Source organism: Marmota monax, unplaced genomic scaffold, assembly GCF_021218885.2.
Source record: "Marmota monax isolate L192 unplaced genomic scaffold, Marmota_monax_Labrador192_F-V1.1 WCK01_AAM20220418_F8-fsc00026, whole genome shotgun sequence".
In the NCBI taxonomy this organism is placed as follows: domain Eukaryota; kingdom Metazoa; phylum Chordata; class Mammalia; order Rodentia; family Sciuridae; genus Marmota; species Marmota monax.
Genome location: NW_026693108.1, coordinates 12757349 through 12775289, shown reverse-complemented (window position 1 = coordinate 12775289; position 17941 = coordinate 12757349). Strand labels below are relative to the sequence as shown.

The following is a 17941-nucleotide window of genomic DNA, read 5'->3' as shown; positions in this document are numbered from 1 at the left end:
GGTGATTGCAGCTTTGCTCCAGACCATGGAAGACCAAGGCAATCAACGGGTGCAGGCCCATGCAGCTGCTGCTCTCATAAACTTTACTGAAGACTGTCCCAAGTCTCTACTTATTCCATACTTAGATAATTTAGTGAAACATCTGCACTCTATTATGGTACTTAAACTTCAAGAGGTGAGTTTTAAGATTGGGTGTCAGGGGTGTACAGGGATTAAACCCAGAGGCATTTAACAGCTGAGCTGCCTCCCCCACTCTTTTTTTATTTTGAGACAGTATTTGCTTAGGGCTTCACTAAGTTACTAAGGCTGGCTTTAAACTTGTGGTCCTCCTGCCTTGGCTTCCAGAGCTGCTGAGATTACAGGTGTGTGCCACTGCACCCAGCAGATTCTCTTTAAGATCTTTTTATAGATTTATAGATTAATTTAAATTAGTTATTGGATAAGAAAGAGGGATTTCAGTAAGACTATCAACATAGAAAGTTAGAGCCAAACTATTCTCGGTAGAGTAATTCAGGCTCAATCAGAGAACGGGCCAGTATTGAAACCGAAACACACAGCCTAAATGTTAGGTAAAATTGGTGTTGTGAGTTGCCTTGAAAACAAAAGAGAAGAATTTCTTGACTTGTTCTATGTAAGTTTGAAGAACCATTTTTTGTTATTTTGTGCTCAGCAAATAGTAACATCATAGTAGGTAAGGAATATGGTAACATTGGGGGGCATAAATAAAAGGTGGAGGGAAGGTTGAAAGCAAGGTCATCACACCATCATTGTCGGGGGGCGGGGCATAGATGATAATGATGGAAATTAGTGGGAATAGATAATTCTCATATGTTACAAAGTATCTTTGAAAATCAACTTAAAGGAAGAAAGGTCTTTTTGTCCCACAGTTTCAGTCTGGTCAGCTGGCTCCATTGCTTGGGTCTGTGATGAGGCAGAGACTCACAATAGAACTGCCCACCTACCTCATGGTGGCTGGAAAGCAGAGAGGGAAATAAAGGAACAGGCCAGAGACATGATATACCCTTTAAGGATGTATTCCTAGTGACATGCTTCATCCAACTGGGGCCCTTAATCCACTTACAAGGTCAGAGCTCTCATAATTCAATCACTTTCCTAAAGTCCTGCCTCTGAATATTGCTGCATGAGCCTTTGGGGGAGATTCCAAATTCAAACTATAATAAGAAGCAAGTAAAAATGTGTTAACTATTCTACAGAGTGACAGAATTGAGACTATAGAAAAAAATCCTTTTTTCTGTAAATAATTTGAATTTTTAAATAAGGCTTATTATCCAAGTAGTTGGTTCGTAACTATAGTCTAAGTAAGGGGGGATGTATGCTGAAATAGTTGAGTGATTTTAGTATAGCAGTGTGCCAGGAGTATACTATCAGGTGTGAGAGAAGACACAGACAAGAAGAACAAGGATCAAAGCCCAATTTGTTGTTAAGTAGAAAAAAATGGATTTTTGCTATAAAAGTGAAATGAATAGTTCTAAGGGAATAAAGAATAAAAGACTGTTTTTTATGGGATTCAATGTATGTGAACTTATCAGCACATTGTTATAATCATTTCTGATACCCTCAATTCCTATACTTACGGTAGATTAGTAACAGTTCACAGACTACCGTTTGCATAGCACTGTCAAAGAAGAGGAAAATGAGAAATTATTATATTAAAATCCAAAGAAAGTAGAGTTTCAAATAGACCTGAGTTTTCAGTGTCCAGTGAACAATAGACTAAAAATATGCTCAGAGGAATTTCAGAGTATATGAAGACAGACAGCTATGGACCCACATTGAAGGCAGATAATTTGGTTGGTAAATCACAAATAGTTGGGACCAATACAACTTCACAATTGGGTTTGAATAGACGGGGCTGCAGTGTGAGGAGAGTCTGTCTCCCTGTCATTCCTTCAAGAGTCCAGTATTTTAAAGACTGAAGGGTGGAGTTTGCTGAGATGAGGTGAAGAGGAGGATAATGTTCAGGGTTGTTTGAAAAGAGGGTAGCAGGAGGGCCCAAGACATTAAACATAGCAAATGCTGAAATGCAGAAGAAAGGGAGTTAAGATAACTTCTTTAAGGCTTGGTACAATTTGTAATATAAAGGGAAGTGCTCTACTGAGAGTATACTTTTTATTGGTGAAGGAAAGGGAAGAAAATTTTTGCTAGGTCTCAGATATTTCCGAATCAGAAATTATTTAGAAACTTGCAAAGTAACAGCATGGGCTCTGCTACAGATACCCAGGAAGCATTGTTGCAAGCCTAGGAGGCTAGAGCACATTGTAGGCCTTTGCTACAGGGAACAGTGTCATTTCTTAAGCTTCAGCATGAAAGAGAAATGTGTGCCAGAGAGGGCACCAGAATTCCTTAGTGGGATCCTCCAAGGAGCATTTGATTAGAAAATAAAGGAATTCCCCAAGAAATAATTTTCTCCATAGAAACATAGTAGGTCAGGACAAAATATAACAGTATGGAAATCAGTGAGTAAAAGATAAGAACAATAAAGCATTAAGGTATATGGATACTAAAAATTGAAGTGGAGTCAAAGTTAGGACTCTAGAACCAGCTGTTTTTTTGTTTTTGTTTTTGTTTGAGATAAAGCAAAAACAAAGTGTTCTTTGTTAACAGAAGAGAGAGAGAAAGCCACATAAATAATTCAACATGAATTTTTTTATAGAAATTTCTTCCAAAACATACAGTTTCCTACTTGCTCTTTGGAGAGGTAATTCAGAGAAGCCTTCAAGAATTGGAAGGAAGTAGCAAATTGAAATGATTTCTGGTTTGGTTGTTGTTTTATTTTCATTTAATTCATTTATTTTGTTTGTTTTTCTTCTAGTTGATTCAGAAAGGTACCAAGTTAGTTTTGGAACAAGTTGTGACATCCATTGCATCAGTTGCAGATACTGCAGAAGAAAAGTTTGTACCCTACTATGATTTATTTATGCCATCACTGAAGCACATTGTTGAGAATGCAGTTCAAAAGGAACTCAGACTTTTGAGAGGGAAAACTATTGAATGCATCAGTCTCATTGGCCTGGCTGTTGGGAAGGAAAAAGTAAGTGACTTTGTATTATGTTAAATTTACTATATATAATTTGGCAGTGGGGTGGGCACTGAGTGAACTGGAGTGTTTTTCCTTCTGGTGAATGGTTTTCTGGATACTTGGGGTTTTTTGTTTCATCTTTCCTTTAACATTACTCCAATTTCCTATATAAATAAATTGTTGCCTGCTACTTTTTACTTGTGAATATTAAGGATTTTTCTTAACTCAGTTATATGTTTGTTCCCCTTCTCTGCCACCATACATTGTTTGTGTAGTTCAACATCCTCATGTTTAGTTCCACTTAAAAATGTTCCATTTGTTTTCTTGGTGATCCAAAAGCATCAAGTGTCTATATGTGCATATAACTCTTCATAAAATAATTAACAAGAATCATTAGGCAAGTGTGTTTATTCTCAGCCAACATCTCAGTTGTCGAAACTGATCCAAAAGTTTTTCTGTCATGGGCATTTTGCATTCTGATCCTCAGAACTTAGCATGAAACCTCTCTGTTTTGCCTTTCCAAAACCAGCATTACTATTAACTTTTACTTTTTGTGTGGTATTGGGAATTGATTCCAGGGAATGCTTTACTACTGAACTGTCCTAATCCCTCTTTTTTTTTTAATTCTCATCAGTTATACATGACAGTAGAAAGCTCTTTGATTCATTATACACAAATGGAGCAGAATTTTTAGCTTCTCTGGTTGTGCATGAATAGAGTCACACCATATGTGCAGTCATACATGTACCAAGGGTAATGATATCTGTCTCATTTAGCCATCTTTTCTACCCTCTTGCCCCCTCCCTCCCTCCGCTTTATGCCATCCAAAGTTCCTCCACTCATCCCACCTCCCACCCCATTGTCTCCCTTTTTTATTTTATTTTTTTAAATATTCATTTTTTAAGTTTTAGTTGGATACAATACCTTTATTTTACATTTTATGTGGTGCTGAGGATTGAACATGCTAAGTAAGCACTCTGCCGCTGAGCCACAGCCCCTACCTCTTTTATTTTTTGAGTCGGGGTCTCACTAAATTTCCCAGGCTGGCATCTAGTTCAGCCTCCTAAGTAGCTGGTATTACAGACATGCTCTACTATGCCTAGCTTAATTTTTCTTTTAAGTTGTGGGACCATTCTAACCAAACATTTGTATGTTCTATACTATGTATATCTAGCTTTGAAATACCATTGCCTGATCATAACAGTGGAAATTGCCAGAACTGCACAGGTTATATGAAATCATTTACAAAATAAAATCTTTGTGAGTTAATTCTATGGAGCCATTTAAAATTTTCCTTCGGATTTGAATTAAATTCTACTGTTTGAAATACATGAGCAATAGACCAAAGCTTGATTCCATTAGAAGTATCTTTTTAAACTGCAGTTTACTTTGTCCTTCAGGAGAAAGTATGTTTTCCCAGAAAGAGCATTAAATCTGTTAATGTAGACGAGAATTTTTCAGTATAACATTTATCTGTGGAGTTTTAACCCATGTAGAAAAGATAGATATTTTTTTTTTTTTAAGTTTTGTTATTACATAAAAAACAAAATTAGATAGCGACATTGGTGCTGTGGACTGTTAAATACCTGTAATGTATTTTCCTCTAGTTCATGCAGGATGCCTCAGATGTGATGCAGCTATTGTTGAAGACTCAGACAGATTTCAATGATATGGAAGATGATGATCCTCAGGTAAGCAGTATTCTTGTCCTTACCTTGATCCATTTATGAGTTGTGGACAGCGCAACGTTAAATGTACTTAAAAAAAAGAATGATAGCTCTCTTGAGTTACATTTTCAGATATTCTTTTCACTGGTTTCTGTTCTTCTGGAGTCGGGTTTTCTTACTCTGTTGTGACATGTTTCTGCTTCTTTTGACTCTTTCGAGTTTTGTTGCTCTTGGACTCTGTGCAAAGCTCTTACCTTCTCACTCTCCTGGAAGCAGTAGCATTCATTCATGGCTGCAGGTTACCTCTGTATACTTGTGACTTGCAGATCAAGGTTCATTTGTCAACACCCCTTACTAAATATCTCCACTTGAGTGTCTTTTACCCCTTTGAATGCCAGATGACTTGTCTCCCCTACCAGGAGGGATAACTACAGAAACTTGACCATTTCAGAACCTGCAGTCTCCTCTCTCTGCACATGAGTAGACACACATATTCTATTAATTTAGATGAAACCCCTGCCATCACAAACAATATATGCCTGGCTAAGTCCTAGTCATATTTTTCCACCTCTACAAGAGTTCATTCTCAGTGTGGGCATTTAACACTTGCAGCAACATCATAGATGTCTGTCATAGTTTTAAAGGTATTCTTAGTGCCTAAATACGTAAGGCACTCGTTAATTGTTGAATTAAATTTTTATTTTACACAGCCACAATGTAATTGTTTCATATAGCTTAACGAAGAAAATATCATTTTACAATAAAGCTTGTTCTGTTTTTGTTTTGTATTTACTTTGTTTTTAAAGTGGTATATAAATATACTTGTATCTTTGTATCTGTGAGTGTACAGAAGTAAATGGCTAGAAGGACAGTTTGCAAATTGCTAACATTAGGAATATTGTTGGGACAGTCAACTGTAAGGAGGGTAGTGAGAACTGTGGCTTTAACCTTTGAATCAGCAAATCATAATACACCTCATGTGGAAAAGAGCCAGTACACATTTGTGGAATGAGTGGACTTTATTTTATAATTGAAAAAAAATTTTTTTAGAAGTGGGAAGTGGGCTGGGGCACCACATAATTAATTAATTAATGAGTAAGTAAATAAATAAGTGAACAAATGACTAACAGTATTTTTAAAAAAGTGGAAAGTATAACTGTACCTGTGCAATAAATAAGCAAACAAATAGAGAACTGTATTCCATGGGTAACAGGTAAGTGCATGTGAACAAAATGGTAACACAGAGGTGTCTTAATTATAACCAGCTACTTACCACATAAATTATAATAACAGCTAAAAGGACAGGATATTTTGTTTCTTGGGTTTTAATAATGTCTAATGAATGAGGAGCCAGGGAGTAAAGATAGAAAGTCATATCAGATAATGTTTCTGCCTCAAAGAAAACTCATGCCTAGGAGTTGGCATATTTAGTTTTATTCAGATGATGCAGATACTAAGAAAACTAATTATAATTGCCTCTTGAGGGAAAAAAATAAGCCTTGCCTGCTGTTTCCTATATCCCAGTTGAAAGTTCACAGGATTTCATTATTGATTCAGAACATTTTTTAATATATAACATTAGGAATTACATTTACTAAAGTGCCATGAACATATCAAGAAAACATTCTCTGTGAAATAGAGAAATAACTTTATTATATTCTGTTTACCCATTACTTTAAAATCTGTTTTAATTTTTTCCTTAGATCTCTTACATGATCTCAGCATGGGCCAGAATGTGCAAAATCCTTGGGAAAGAATTTCAGCAATACCTTCCCGTGGTTATGGGGCCTTTAATGAAGACAGCTTCAATTAAGCCTGAAGTAGCCCTTTTAGATAGTAAGTGTCTTCACAAGGACATATCAGTTGTAATATTTCTGCCTTTACTATTATTTTTTGTAAGCATTTGTTTCCTCCCCTGTTAATAGCCCAAGACATGGAGAATATGAGTGATGATGATGGTTGGGAATTTGTGAACCTTGGAGATCAGCAAAGTTTTGGTATTAAAACGGCAGGACTGGAAGAAAAATCAACTGCTTGCCAGATGTTGGTATGAGAGTCATAATTGTTACTCAACTTCATTTATATCCTCTCTAGTTTTCATAGGAATGTTTTTAATAAATATCTGGAAAAGAAATAATTTTAAAGATTCAAGAATATATTTCTTAAAAAAGAAAGCGTAGATATTTTTTGACCAACATTTTTACTTCTGGATTTTTGTCTTAACAAAATCATGTGAATTAAACCTTTCATATTCATACTATTTCTAATAGTAGAAACAGTGAACAACTTGAATGAAAATGACTTAATTGCTATGTCCCTAGAGTATTATAAAGCTGATACAAATGGATTAGAGTATAAGTTGTGAAATGAGGAATTTTGTCTGTTTTGTGCTCAATGTAAATAACTATGTTTTGAATGAATGAACAGAAATGTGATTATGGGATTAAAAGTAAAGCTAAACTCGTATGGTTTTTCTTAGAAGTCTAATAATTTTATGTCATATATACAACTTTAAATGTAGTGCTAGTCAAGATACAACATTTTGGAGCTCATGGTTTTGCTGGGGTTTTTTTGGTATGTGTGTTGCTGTTGTTTTTAATAAATACATCAACACCTAAAAACTGGGCTGGAGAATGTAGTACTTACTTTGCATGCACAGAGCTCTGGGTTTGATCCAAAACCAGCTCCACCAAAAAACAACAAAATGAATCTTGCTGGGCACTATGGTACCTGTAATCCCAGCAGCTTGGAAGGCTGAGGCAGGAGGATCAGAAGTTCAAAACTAGTCTCAGCAACTTAGTAGTAAAGACCTTGTCTCAGAATAGAAAAACAGAAATGACTAGGGATATGGGTCAGGGGATATTGAACCCTGGGTTCAATCCCCAGTACCAAAGTAAAAAAAAAAAAAAAAAAGAACATGAATCTTTATTTCTTTCTCTAATATTTTTGTTTCAGGTTTGCTACGCCAAGGAATTAAAAGAAGGTTTTGTGGAATACACCGAACAGGTTGTCAAGCTGATGGTCCCTTTACTGAAATTTTATTTCCATGATGATATCCTATACAGTAGTTGGATGTAAAACATCTAGATTGAATAGAAGTATAGTTACTTCGGTTATTATAGTTTTGAGAGGTATAAATCACCATTATTATTTGTGTCCTAACCTAGTTTTACTCTGTAAGCTTGGTTTTCTGCATATACTTTTGTTCACCTTGTGTCAAAATCATGAAAGAGAAAAATGTTAACTGTGTTCTTGTCAGTTTTCTTTGGTCTACTTAAGGATTTTAAGGATTATTTTTTAGCAAGTATAAGTTAATTTTCTGTAATAGAATCCTACATTACAAATGTGAATAGTACCTCTGAACATTATTGTTTTGATCCTCAATTTAACAAGTCATAATGTGTATAAGTATAAACACTTAATTCCATAGCTGGGTAAAGTTAGCACAGCCAAACAGAGGGGTAGAAAGAACACAGATCAGACCCAAGCTTTGGAGTCATTCCTTGTAATGTCCTAACAATGCTGTACTCTATGGAGATGGCTTTGCCCAGCAGACTTACAGTGATGCCAGGGATGAAGCAGAATTGCTTTTAAGGAGAAGTTATCATGATCTTATTTTATAAATGGTGTTAGATATGGAAAGGTGACTAAATCTTTATTGAAAACCATCAAAGCTAGTATAGGAATAGAATGGTCTTGGTGGTTTTCTCATAGAGACCCAGCTTCAGTTACATTTATTAGAAGAAGTGTATTACCTAAAGTTTTGGATAAAGGTGCATTTTGAGAAATGCTCTCATGTTCTTAAAGATCACAGATCTTTCACAGCCCTTATTGAGTTTGGGGATATATTTGAGCAATGGGATGCCTATCTTGTCACTGGACTCATCCCTCCTGTATCATAGGGTAACAAGAAAGACAGGTATGTCATGTGACCATGGAGACTTCTGTTTTTTTATACACACTTTATATTGAACACGATTTATTATCTTAAATAAACAAGAAATTGCCTAACATTCCTCTTAACACAATGGTACCTAAGGCTTAAGTAAGTAGAATGGCAGCCTTTTGAAGTTCCTTAATGATCACATTTCCTTAACAACAAAACGTGTTCGTGTGGCAGCAGCGGAGTCCATGCCTCTTCTCCTGGAGTGTGCACGGGTTCGGGGTCCTGAGTACCTCACCCAGATGTGGCATTTCATGTGTGATGCTCTAATCAAGGCCATAGGCACAGAACCAGATTCTGATGTCCTCTCAGAAATAATGCATTCTTTTGCAAAGGTGAATATTTTTTTTATCTTCAAGAATATTTGTAAGGTTGTGTGTTTGTTTCTTAATCTTGCTAAATAATTTGGGAGAAAATTAGGGCATGCAATTTAAAATCTTTCACTGAAATATATATATGTATATATATATTTTGGTATTGTCATTATTTTTGTTTGCTTAGGAGCAGACACTGGAGAAATGGTATACATGCCCTGGAGAAGGGCATTACAGGTGCAGGGAGTAATCTGGGCAAAGGCATGGAAACGTGCATTCTTTGGAAACAAGAAATTCTGAATGCTCTTATACCAGTCTTGATAAATTCCTACCATCATACACCTAATAATCGAACTGCAGAAGTTTAGGTATCAGCTCATCTTCAGTTCTTGTCTAACTCCTGTCCTAGTCATTCTTCTGGATTTCCACCTCCCCTCCCCGACAGTGCACATTCCTATTACCTCATCTCTTGTCTGTGCTATTGAGAATATCCTCACTGGTCTCCTCCAGAAGTCTCCCTTCTTTGTTTTCCTCCAGTCCATTCTCCCTTGCCTTAACTTGCTATTTATTGAGTCCCTTCCCTTCCATCTTTAGTGGCACCCCCACTCTGCACAGCTCTGTAGCTTGCTTCAAGTTTTTCTTTAAATGTCTTCACTTTGTCCTCATTCACAGTCCTGAAGTTCAGAATTTCTTGTTTGCAAAGAATTTCCTTATCATTCCCTCCATCTGTTATCCCCTTCCAAGGCACATTTCCCTTTCTTCAGTGCTTTCTTTATAGGTTGTGCTCCTTAGGGGAGCCAGTTTACTACTTCTGTTCCATCTTGGAATCCTCAGTGCCTAGCATAATTAATGATTGTCACAGTAGATATTCCTAGTACATGTTTGGGGTTGTAGTTCAGTGGTAGAGCACTCATCTAGCACATGTGAGGCACTGGGTTCGATTCTCAGCACCACATAAAAATAAATAAATAAAATGAAGGTATTGTGTCCATCTATAACTAAAAAAAATTTTTTTAAGAAATATTATTTGTAATTTCTCTTTTTAACCTGTTAAGTCCCAAGTGTTCAGGTCTTCAATTTTTGTCACAAAATTGTAATGGACTCATTAAAATAGGTTGGAAATCATTATGTGGAGCTTATATGTTGTATTATTAATATTATATAATTATATTATACTGCATTTAAGGTTTTTTATTTCTTTTTTTGCATTTAAATTTTTTGTGGGTTTTTTTTGGGGGGGGGATAAATATTTATTTTAGTTGGACACAATACCTTTATTTATTTTTATGTGGTAATGAGGATCAAACCCAGGGCCTCATAAGTGCTAGGCAGTGATCTATCGAGCCACAACCCTAGCCCCTGCATTTAAGTTTTTATAAAAGAAATTCTGCATCTGGTGTAATGGAGCAATGAGTTAAAATGCTATTATTGTGACAAATACACAAATATATACATATTTAATCATTAATCTCCCTGGATATTGAATTAGGTACATTTTTATTAGACATCCATATGATTCTTAATATGGAGTAAACTTTTTAAAATATTTTTTAGTTATAGTTGGACACAATACATTTATTTCATTTATTAATTTTTACATGTTGCTGAGGATGGAACCCAGGGCCTCACACATGCTAGGCAAGCTCTCTACCACTGAGCCACAACCCCAGCCCCTGGAGTTCAACTTTTGACTCCAAAAAATTTTAGATCTTATGGATTGCTCTTTTTTTTAATCTCATTAGTGCATTGAAGTAATGGGAGATGGATGCCTAAATAATGAACACTTTGAAGAACTGGGGGGTATACTGAAAGCAAAACTTGAAGAACATTTTAAAAATCAAGAATTGCGGCAAGGTAAGTTTTCAGTGCTTTTATTTCTGAAGGAAATCCTTGACCTTTTTGGTGATAATTTAAAAACATTTATTTGGGTGTGTTTTAGTTAAAAGACAAGATGAAGACTATGATGAACAGGTTGAAGAGTCACTACAAGATGAGGTAAATTATTCCCTTCAGAACTTTATTTACATGACCATTTGCCTCTGAAAGATTTTTAAATGCTTGAGTTTCTAATTCATCTTGTCATTCTGATGTAATTATCAGTAATCTTTGGTATAAGAATCTGGCGCTCATTTATTAATTTATAGAATAAGTAATTTAAAATTAACTGATTTTTCTTCTTGGTACTGTGAATTTTGTTGTAATATAGCTTGCACACCAAAATGCCTTAGAGTTTACCTGTATTCTGTCTACATGTTGCTCACAGCAATCATTTATATTTGATGGTGCTTTTGACATTTTAACAATGAGTGGCCTCAAACTCCAGTGTTAAATGATTGCCCAAACAGATGTACAGTCTAAGGCCTTCCTCACTGTGTTTCTCCGTTCCTTCCTCATCATACCATGTTGCGCCATCAAACATATTTCAACTATTATAGGGTCAGCACCTGGGAAATGTGGCCCTATTCTCCCATGCCAGTAGGTCCACATTGCACCTATGTGTGAGACCTCAGCCAGTTCCCCACCATCTCACTCCAAAATGAGGAATATTCTGCCAAAACCAAAAAGTAGTAATAGTACTTTAAGGATAATTTTTCAACTGTGTCCCAAAGAAAGTTTTTACAATAAATACAGTATTTGCCACACAATTTTCTTTTTCCAAAGACTGTTAAGTGGCATCTAGTAAGGTTACTTCAGTCTCCTAGAGTTCTTGCTGTGCCCTTAAAGTCAACAAAGGAAAATGTTATTTTTTTATATTTCTTAGATATTTATAAATGTCATTAATGATGGTAGAATGCTTTTTTACCCATCTGAGTGTGTGTTTTCTGTTATTTTTTTCTTAGGATGATAATGATGTTTATATTCTGACCAAAGTGTCAGATATTTTACACTCAATATTCAGCAGCTACAAGGAAAAGGTGTTACCATGGTTTGAACAGTTTCTTCCATTAATTGTCAACCTAATTGTAAGTGTTACCTCTCTGTTATTTTGAAATTGTTGACTTGGAATTCTTCCATTGTAACTTATAAAACCTTATTCTTCAGGTTAAAATGAGTCTCAGAAATGTGGTTTCCACTGTGTTTTTATAAAGTTTATTGCCTTATATAGTTTCCCACTAAATATGTATTCTTAAAAATTGCTAATTAGGTTATCCATAGGCCAATTATAATGTCTTCTAAAGAAATATAAGTGGTTTTTCATTATTTCAAATATTTTTGTCCTGTTCATAAATGGAAATAATGATTTATGTTTTTTTCAGTGGACCATAGCAAATTTATTTATGATCCTCATATACAGTTAGAAATTATGGATAATAAACCCTTATACTCAAGTTTTAAGTATTTTACAGGCTTTATATCTTAGAAAAGTTTTAGATTTGTTGTTGAGTGGAAAGTTCAAATTTCCCGTATACTTCTGCTCCCACATATACATAGCCTCCATTTATTCCCCACTAAAATAGTTAATGTACTTCATTTGATGAACTGCATTGACATCATTGTATAACAGCCTTACGTTTTCTTCAACTTTAAAAAATAATATGAATTAAAAAGCTATCTTCAGATGTTGGCACATTTGAAAATATTTAGGCACATATAACCTAATCTGTTGAATCAGTGCTTTGAACTTAAGATTGTCCCAACTTTTTTGTGGGGGATGGATAACTGGGCATTGACCCCAGGGGCACTTAACCGTTGAGCCACATATCCAGTCCTTTTTCATTTTTTATTTTGAGACAGGGTCTCACTAAGTTGCTGAGACACTGATTTTGAACTTGGGATCTTCCTGCCCCAGCCTCCTGAGCCACTGGGGTTATAGGCTTGTTATACAAGTCTTTTAATCCTGAATTTCATTAAATCTGTGTCTTATTAGCTTAAATATTAATAGTCATAAGAAGTGGTTGTTGTTACAGGTTGGTTTGTTTATTGCCCTATATCAGGTATATCCATGTAACCACATAGTCTATAAGTCAATATTTATTTCTTTGTATTCGTTAAACCAATGTTTGTGACTTAAAAAGGCATCTCTTTTGTAGTGTCCACATAGACCATGGCCAGACAGACAATGGGGATTGTGCATCTTTGATGATGTCATAGAACATTGTAGTCCAGCCTCATTTAAGTATGCAGAATATTTCTTAAGGCCAATGCTCCAATATGTATGTGACAACAGCCCAGAAGTCAGGCAAGCAGCAGCATATGGCCTGGGAGTCATGGCACAGTATGGTGGAGATAACTATCGCCCTTTTTGTACAGGTACTTTTGTTTATTGCACTGCATACATTTCATTCTAGCCATCCTTTTTGTTTCTACCTCGTTCTCTTCACCACACCCCTAAACATTATGTGCCTATTTTTGCTTTATTCTCTTCTCCCTCTTCAAATACATCATCTATAGCACTTAGGAATTTATCGTGTTTATTCTCAAAGAAATTAAAATGGAATCTGAGTGAAACAAAAACCTCCCCTACCCTAGCCTTCCAGGGCACATTGCATTTGAGATTTGGACCATAGTCCTTAGTATAGGACTTTAAAAACTTCCTGGGGAATATAGATGGGCCACTCTTAAAACTTTAGTACCCTTGGATGATGAACAGTGTAAATCCAGAGGCTCCTATTTTCTTTGTCTTTATGAGTGCTAGTGCCCCATACTTGCTGAGGCAATGCCTCCTTATTACTGTTCTGTGATGGTGAAGCCAAGAAACTAAAGTCCTTGTACTTTTGCATTTTTTTCACCATAATCTTTTTAACTGGAACAAAGATAAAGGTTCATTTGCATGAAAATGACCACAGTCTTTTTCCCCCCTACAAATGATTCTTTTAGAAGCACTACCGCTGCTTGTAAGAGTTATTCAGTCTGCAGATTCTAAGACCAAAGAAAATGTGAACGCTACTGAGAACTGCATCTCAGCTGTAGGGAAAATTATGAAGTTCAAGCCTGACTGTGTAAACGTTGAAGAAGTCCTTCCACATTGGTTGTCTTGGCTTCCACTACATGAAGATAAAGAAGAAGCTGTTCAGACTTTTAATTATCTCTGTGACCTGATCGAAAGGTAAGAAAGCACAGACTGGCCTTATTTCATTCTCCTTTTCAGAACAGTGCCTCCTGTTTGTGCATAGCCATCAGTTATAATATTATCTGTATACATTGTGCTAAGAAACTGTATCAGTTAAAATTTACTTTTATGATAAGATCGAATTTTGAGTTCCTTTATGGAATTAAATTTAGTAGTTAGGAACTTGAGACAATAATGTTTTTAGAAAGTTATCTAGTGTACACTTGTTATAGATCAGAATTGAAATACATTGTTCGTAGCATTATTTGATCTTGTTGAATTCTTTTGTTTTTCTCTGGATTCAAGAATCAGTGGGTTATGAGAAGTATTCCAGATAGGTCACCATGATCTAGCCCTGGGCTATAGTGTTACCAATGCTGTTTTATGCCCCTGAGTATATCTAAGAGTTGCAACAATAAAGGGAGGCTGTAGAAATGTTCAGATCAAAGTGATAATCTTTGGTGTCTGTTTTTCTAAGCCCACCTTTCCCTCAGTATTAATTCAGTCTTGGCTCTGTCACTTTAATTACTATTTTTAGTTTGGGAAAAATTCCAAGGGTACAAATAGTGGTTTTGTACCAGTAGACCAACATGTTCCTTCAAGCCTGTTTAAGTTCAGGTTCGCACAAATACTGTGAGTGTTCCCATTGAGAACTTCAGTAAGAGAAATGTGGTAGTCACCCTATAGACTTCACCATCCTTGCTAAGTCCTGCATCAGTCAGGCTATTTGATCATTTCCTTGGAAGTGACTACTCTGAAATTCTCTAAATATAATGAAGGCAAAAATTCTGCTTAAATTCACTATTATGTTTCTTTCCATTAAACCTGCCAAGAGTTTATTTCCCTGCTTATTACTCTGTTTTGGTTTGTTTTTTGGTTCCAGGGGTTTTACTCCGGGGCACTCATTCACATCCCAGACTTATTTTGTATTTAGAGACAGGGTCTCACCGAGTTGCTTATTAACGCCTCACTTTTGCTGAGGCTGGCTTGAACTCCTGCCTCAGCCTCCCAAGCATCTGGGATTATAGGCATGCGCTGCTGTGCCCAGCTCCCAGCTCCCACTTACTCTTGAAATGTGCATATAATCCTTTTGAACTTTGAGTTTATTGTAGAAACTATGTACCTATGTTAAGAAACCTAATAGTAATATCTTGGATTTGTCTGTTTGTTGAGGGATTGAACTCAGGGGTTCTCAACCACTGAGCTACATTCTCAGCCCTTTTTTGTATTTTATTTAGAGAAAAGGTCTCGCTGAGTTCCTTAGTGCCTTGCTGTTGCTGAGGCTGACTTTGAACTCACAGTCCTCCTGCCTCAGCCTCCCGAGCCACTGGGATTATAGGCATGCACCACATTGCCCAGCTAATAATATCTTGTTGGGGGTTTATTATTTGTTTTTTAACACATTGCAAATTATTTATAAAGCACATTCTATTTGGCTCTTAAAACACTGCTGAGAGGTGAGCCAAGTATTTTTCTTGGGTTAAGATCTAACATGAAATTATTTGGTTTCCTTCCTGTTCAGGTTTAAAAGGTGATTTTAGTGAACACAATCATTATGTAGGGAAGGATATAGTGCAGTGTAAGAGCTTGAGTGATTTCTACTTATAAATTTCATTTGTAAAGGTTTTTTATCTCTCTCTTTTTTTCTTTTGTCAGTAATCACCCAATTGTTCTTGGCCCAAACAATACCAATCTGCCCAAAATATTCAGTATAATTGCAGAAGGAGAATTGCATGAGGCCATAAAACATGAAGATCCTTGTGCCAAACGTTTGGCTAATGTAGTTCGCCAAGTACAGGTGAGCAGATTTGGTTGAATTGGGAAAGGAGAAGGGTTTTTTGTTTGTTTGTTTTTCTTTTGGTAGTAGTAGTTTTCATATTCTGTATTAGAAGAAAATGAGAAATCTAATAAGCCAAAGAAATTACATTGTTTGTATTCTCTATCTCTAAGCATTGAAAAGATTATAACTTAATATAATCTGTGCATATGTTCTGTTACTTATTAGAACTAAATTTTTCATCTTAAACTTGAAATTAAGCCTTCCAGTTGGTACCTAGCATATGTTCATTATATAATAGTTTTCCTGCCTATCTAGAAGTAAAGTAGATGAGATTTGATAATAAGTTGTCAAATAGCAAAAAAATTAATTTTTGCTTCCTGGATTCTTATGGTGTATAGGTAACTTTGAGGTGTCATCTGTTAGTGTAGCTTTATTAATGCAAAAATGAAAACTTGCTGTAAACAATGAATTTTGAGGAAATGGATAGATAAATTGCTTTTACAATAATTTCCTTCAAACTAAGATACTTAGAAGGTGTTTTGGCATTGTTACAGTATCTACACAATGATTATTAAAATCTTCCAGATGATTGCTTCACCTTATCTAAATTTGTGCACATGTTTTTTTCCCTAGACTTCTGGAGGATTGTGGACTGAATGCATAGCACAGCTCAGTCCCGAGCAGCAGGCAGCTATACAGGAGCTCCTGAACTCTGCTTGAAGGGCCTTAATACCACCCACCAGAAAACTAACTCCAAATAAACGTTTACCCTTTTTGTTTAGGTTTCTTTGTTTTGTTTTTGAGCAAGAGATCGGTAGTGTTGTGTGTAGGCCATTCTTCTGGAGATCCACAAGCAGGAAGAGCATCCCTGTGTGTGGAGTGGAGTTGCAGTGGATTTCTATCAGATCACTGAAGGAGTTCCCCGTAAGCCCTACAGTAGCACTGAAGAGTATTTTTCTATTGGTATATCCCACCCATGTGAAGGGGAAGGGAAATAAAATTAACTTTTCTCATTAGACATAAGGAAACTTAAAGAAAAACAGCTTTAAGATCAGTTACTCAGCGTAGGTGTGTGTTAAAACAAATTGCTAGACATCTAGTGTTCATTCTATTAATCGGAGTGGAGTCTTTTTGTGGGGTAAAAGGAAGCCTTCACCCCAGCAAAGCAGTAGATGCAAAAGTTGGGGAAAAAAAAAAAACCTGATGATAAACAACACGCATGAGGCTGTCACATTTGATTGTCAGTTTTGGTTGTTTTTCCCAAAAGGCTTATACAGGGACTCAGTTGGGAGGCTTTTCAGCTTCCAGCCCTTGAATGTGAAGTGTCGTTGGCATGTCTGGCAGTAGTCTCTCATTCACTCCTCAATAAACAACGTTGAAATACAAAAGAAGCTTGTGTAAAAATTCAGTACTGTCTGGCTTTGATTCATTTTAGTGTTTTTAATATAAAAATGATCTAATATTTTTTTAAAGCAATAGCTATGGCTCTGAATGGTTTTCCCTCTAATATTTTCCTTGTGCAATTCAACCTTAAAAGCATCTAGTTTCTACTGTCTTCCACGTTAATTTAAGCTAAGTTATGATACACCTATTCCGTTCACAGTTGGTATCCTTCGTAAGGTTACAAATTTCAACCAATAGTTTTTTTGAGCTTGGATTGTTATGGTTAGATAAGAGAGATTTGGCTTAGTGTTTTCATTACAAACTGTAATTGCTGTAGAGCCACACACAACTTTTGAACTTTAATTTTGCAATAAGTATTATGGCTAAAATTACTTACTGAAAATTTCAGTAAAATGTGTGAATGTTTTTTTTCTTTATGTATTAACCTTATAGCAGTAAATGACTTGCTGTTGTTTCTTTAAGTAATTTTTCTAAGGGATCTGAATAGATTTCTGTTGAAAACTTCAGTGTTAACATTTTTATAGTTTGTACTAAATTTAACCGTGATATGAAAATGAATTTTATGCATAGATCAGAATTTTAAATTAAAGTTTTTTTCTTTAAATGATTCGCATTACTTTATTAAAACTAAATCTGAAATGGAATAGAGAAGAGGATGGACTGTATTTAGGTGGTTCACTTGTTAGGAAATTCCCTTCAAATATATTTTCAGTTTGCAACACAATGCTATTAGTCTCAAGGCT

General features: G+C 35.7%; 1 protein-coding gene across 1 annotated transcript in view; it reads left to right on the top strand.

The window, feature by feature from the left end:
• The window catches only part of Ipo5 (importin 5), a 44186-nt gene extending 27611 nt beyond the window's left edge, over positions 1 to 16575 (top strand). The window contains exons 13-26 of the mRNA XM_046454896.2: positions 2 to 175; positions 2834 to 3052; positions 4648 to 4731; positions 6411 to 6543; positions 6633 to 6754; positions 7663 to 7759; positions 8813 to 8985; positions 10707 to 10818; positions 10904 to 10959; positions 11805 to 11927; positions 12996 to 13215; positions 13783 to 14011; positions 15671 to 15812; positions 16428 to 16575. Coding sequence (XP_046310852.1) covers positions 2 to 175; positions 2834 to 3052; positions 4648 to 4731; positions 6411 to 6543; positions 6633 to 6754; positions 7663 to 7759; positions 8813 to 8985; positions 10707 to 10818; positions 10904 to 10959; positions 11805 to 11927; positions 12996 to 13215; positions 13783 to 14011; positions 15671 to 15812; positions 16428 to 16514 — 1971 coding nt within the window. The 3' untranslated portion in view covers positions 16515 to 16575. The remainder of the gene's footprint in view (position 1; positions 176 to 2833; positions 3053 to 4647; positions 4732 to 6410; positions 6544 to 6632; positions 6755 to 7662; positions 7760 to 8812; positions 8986 to 10706; positions 10819 to 10903; positions 10960 to 11804; positions 11928 to 12995; positions 13216 to 13782; positions 14012 to 15670; positions 15813 to 16427) is intronic.
• The last annotated feature ends 1366 nt before the right edge of the window (positions 16576 to 17941 follow it).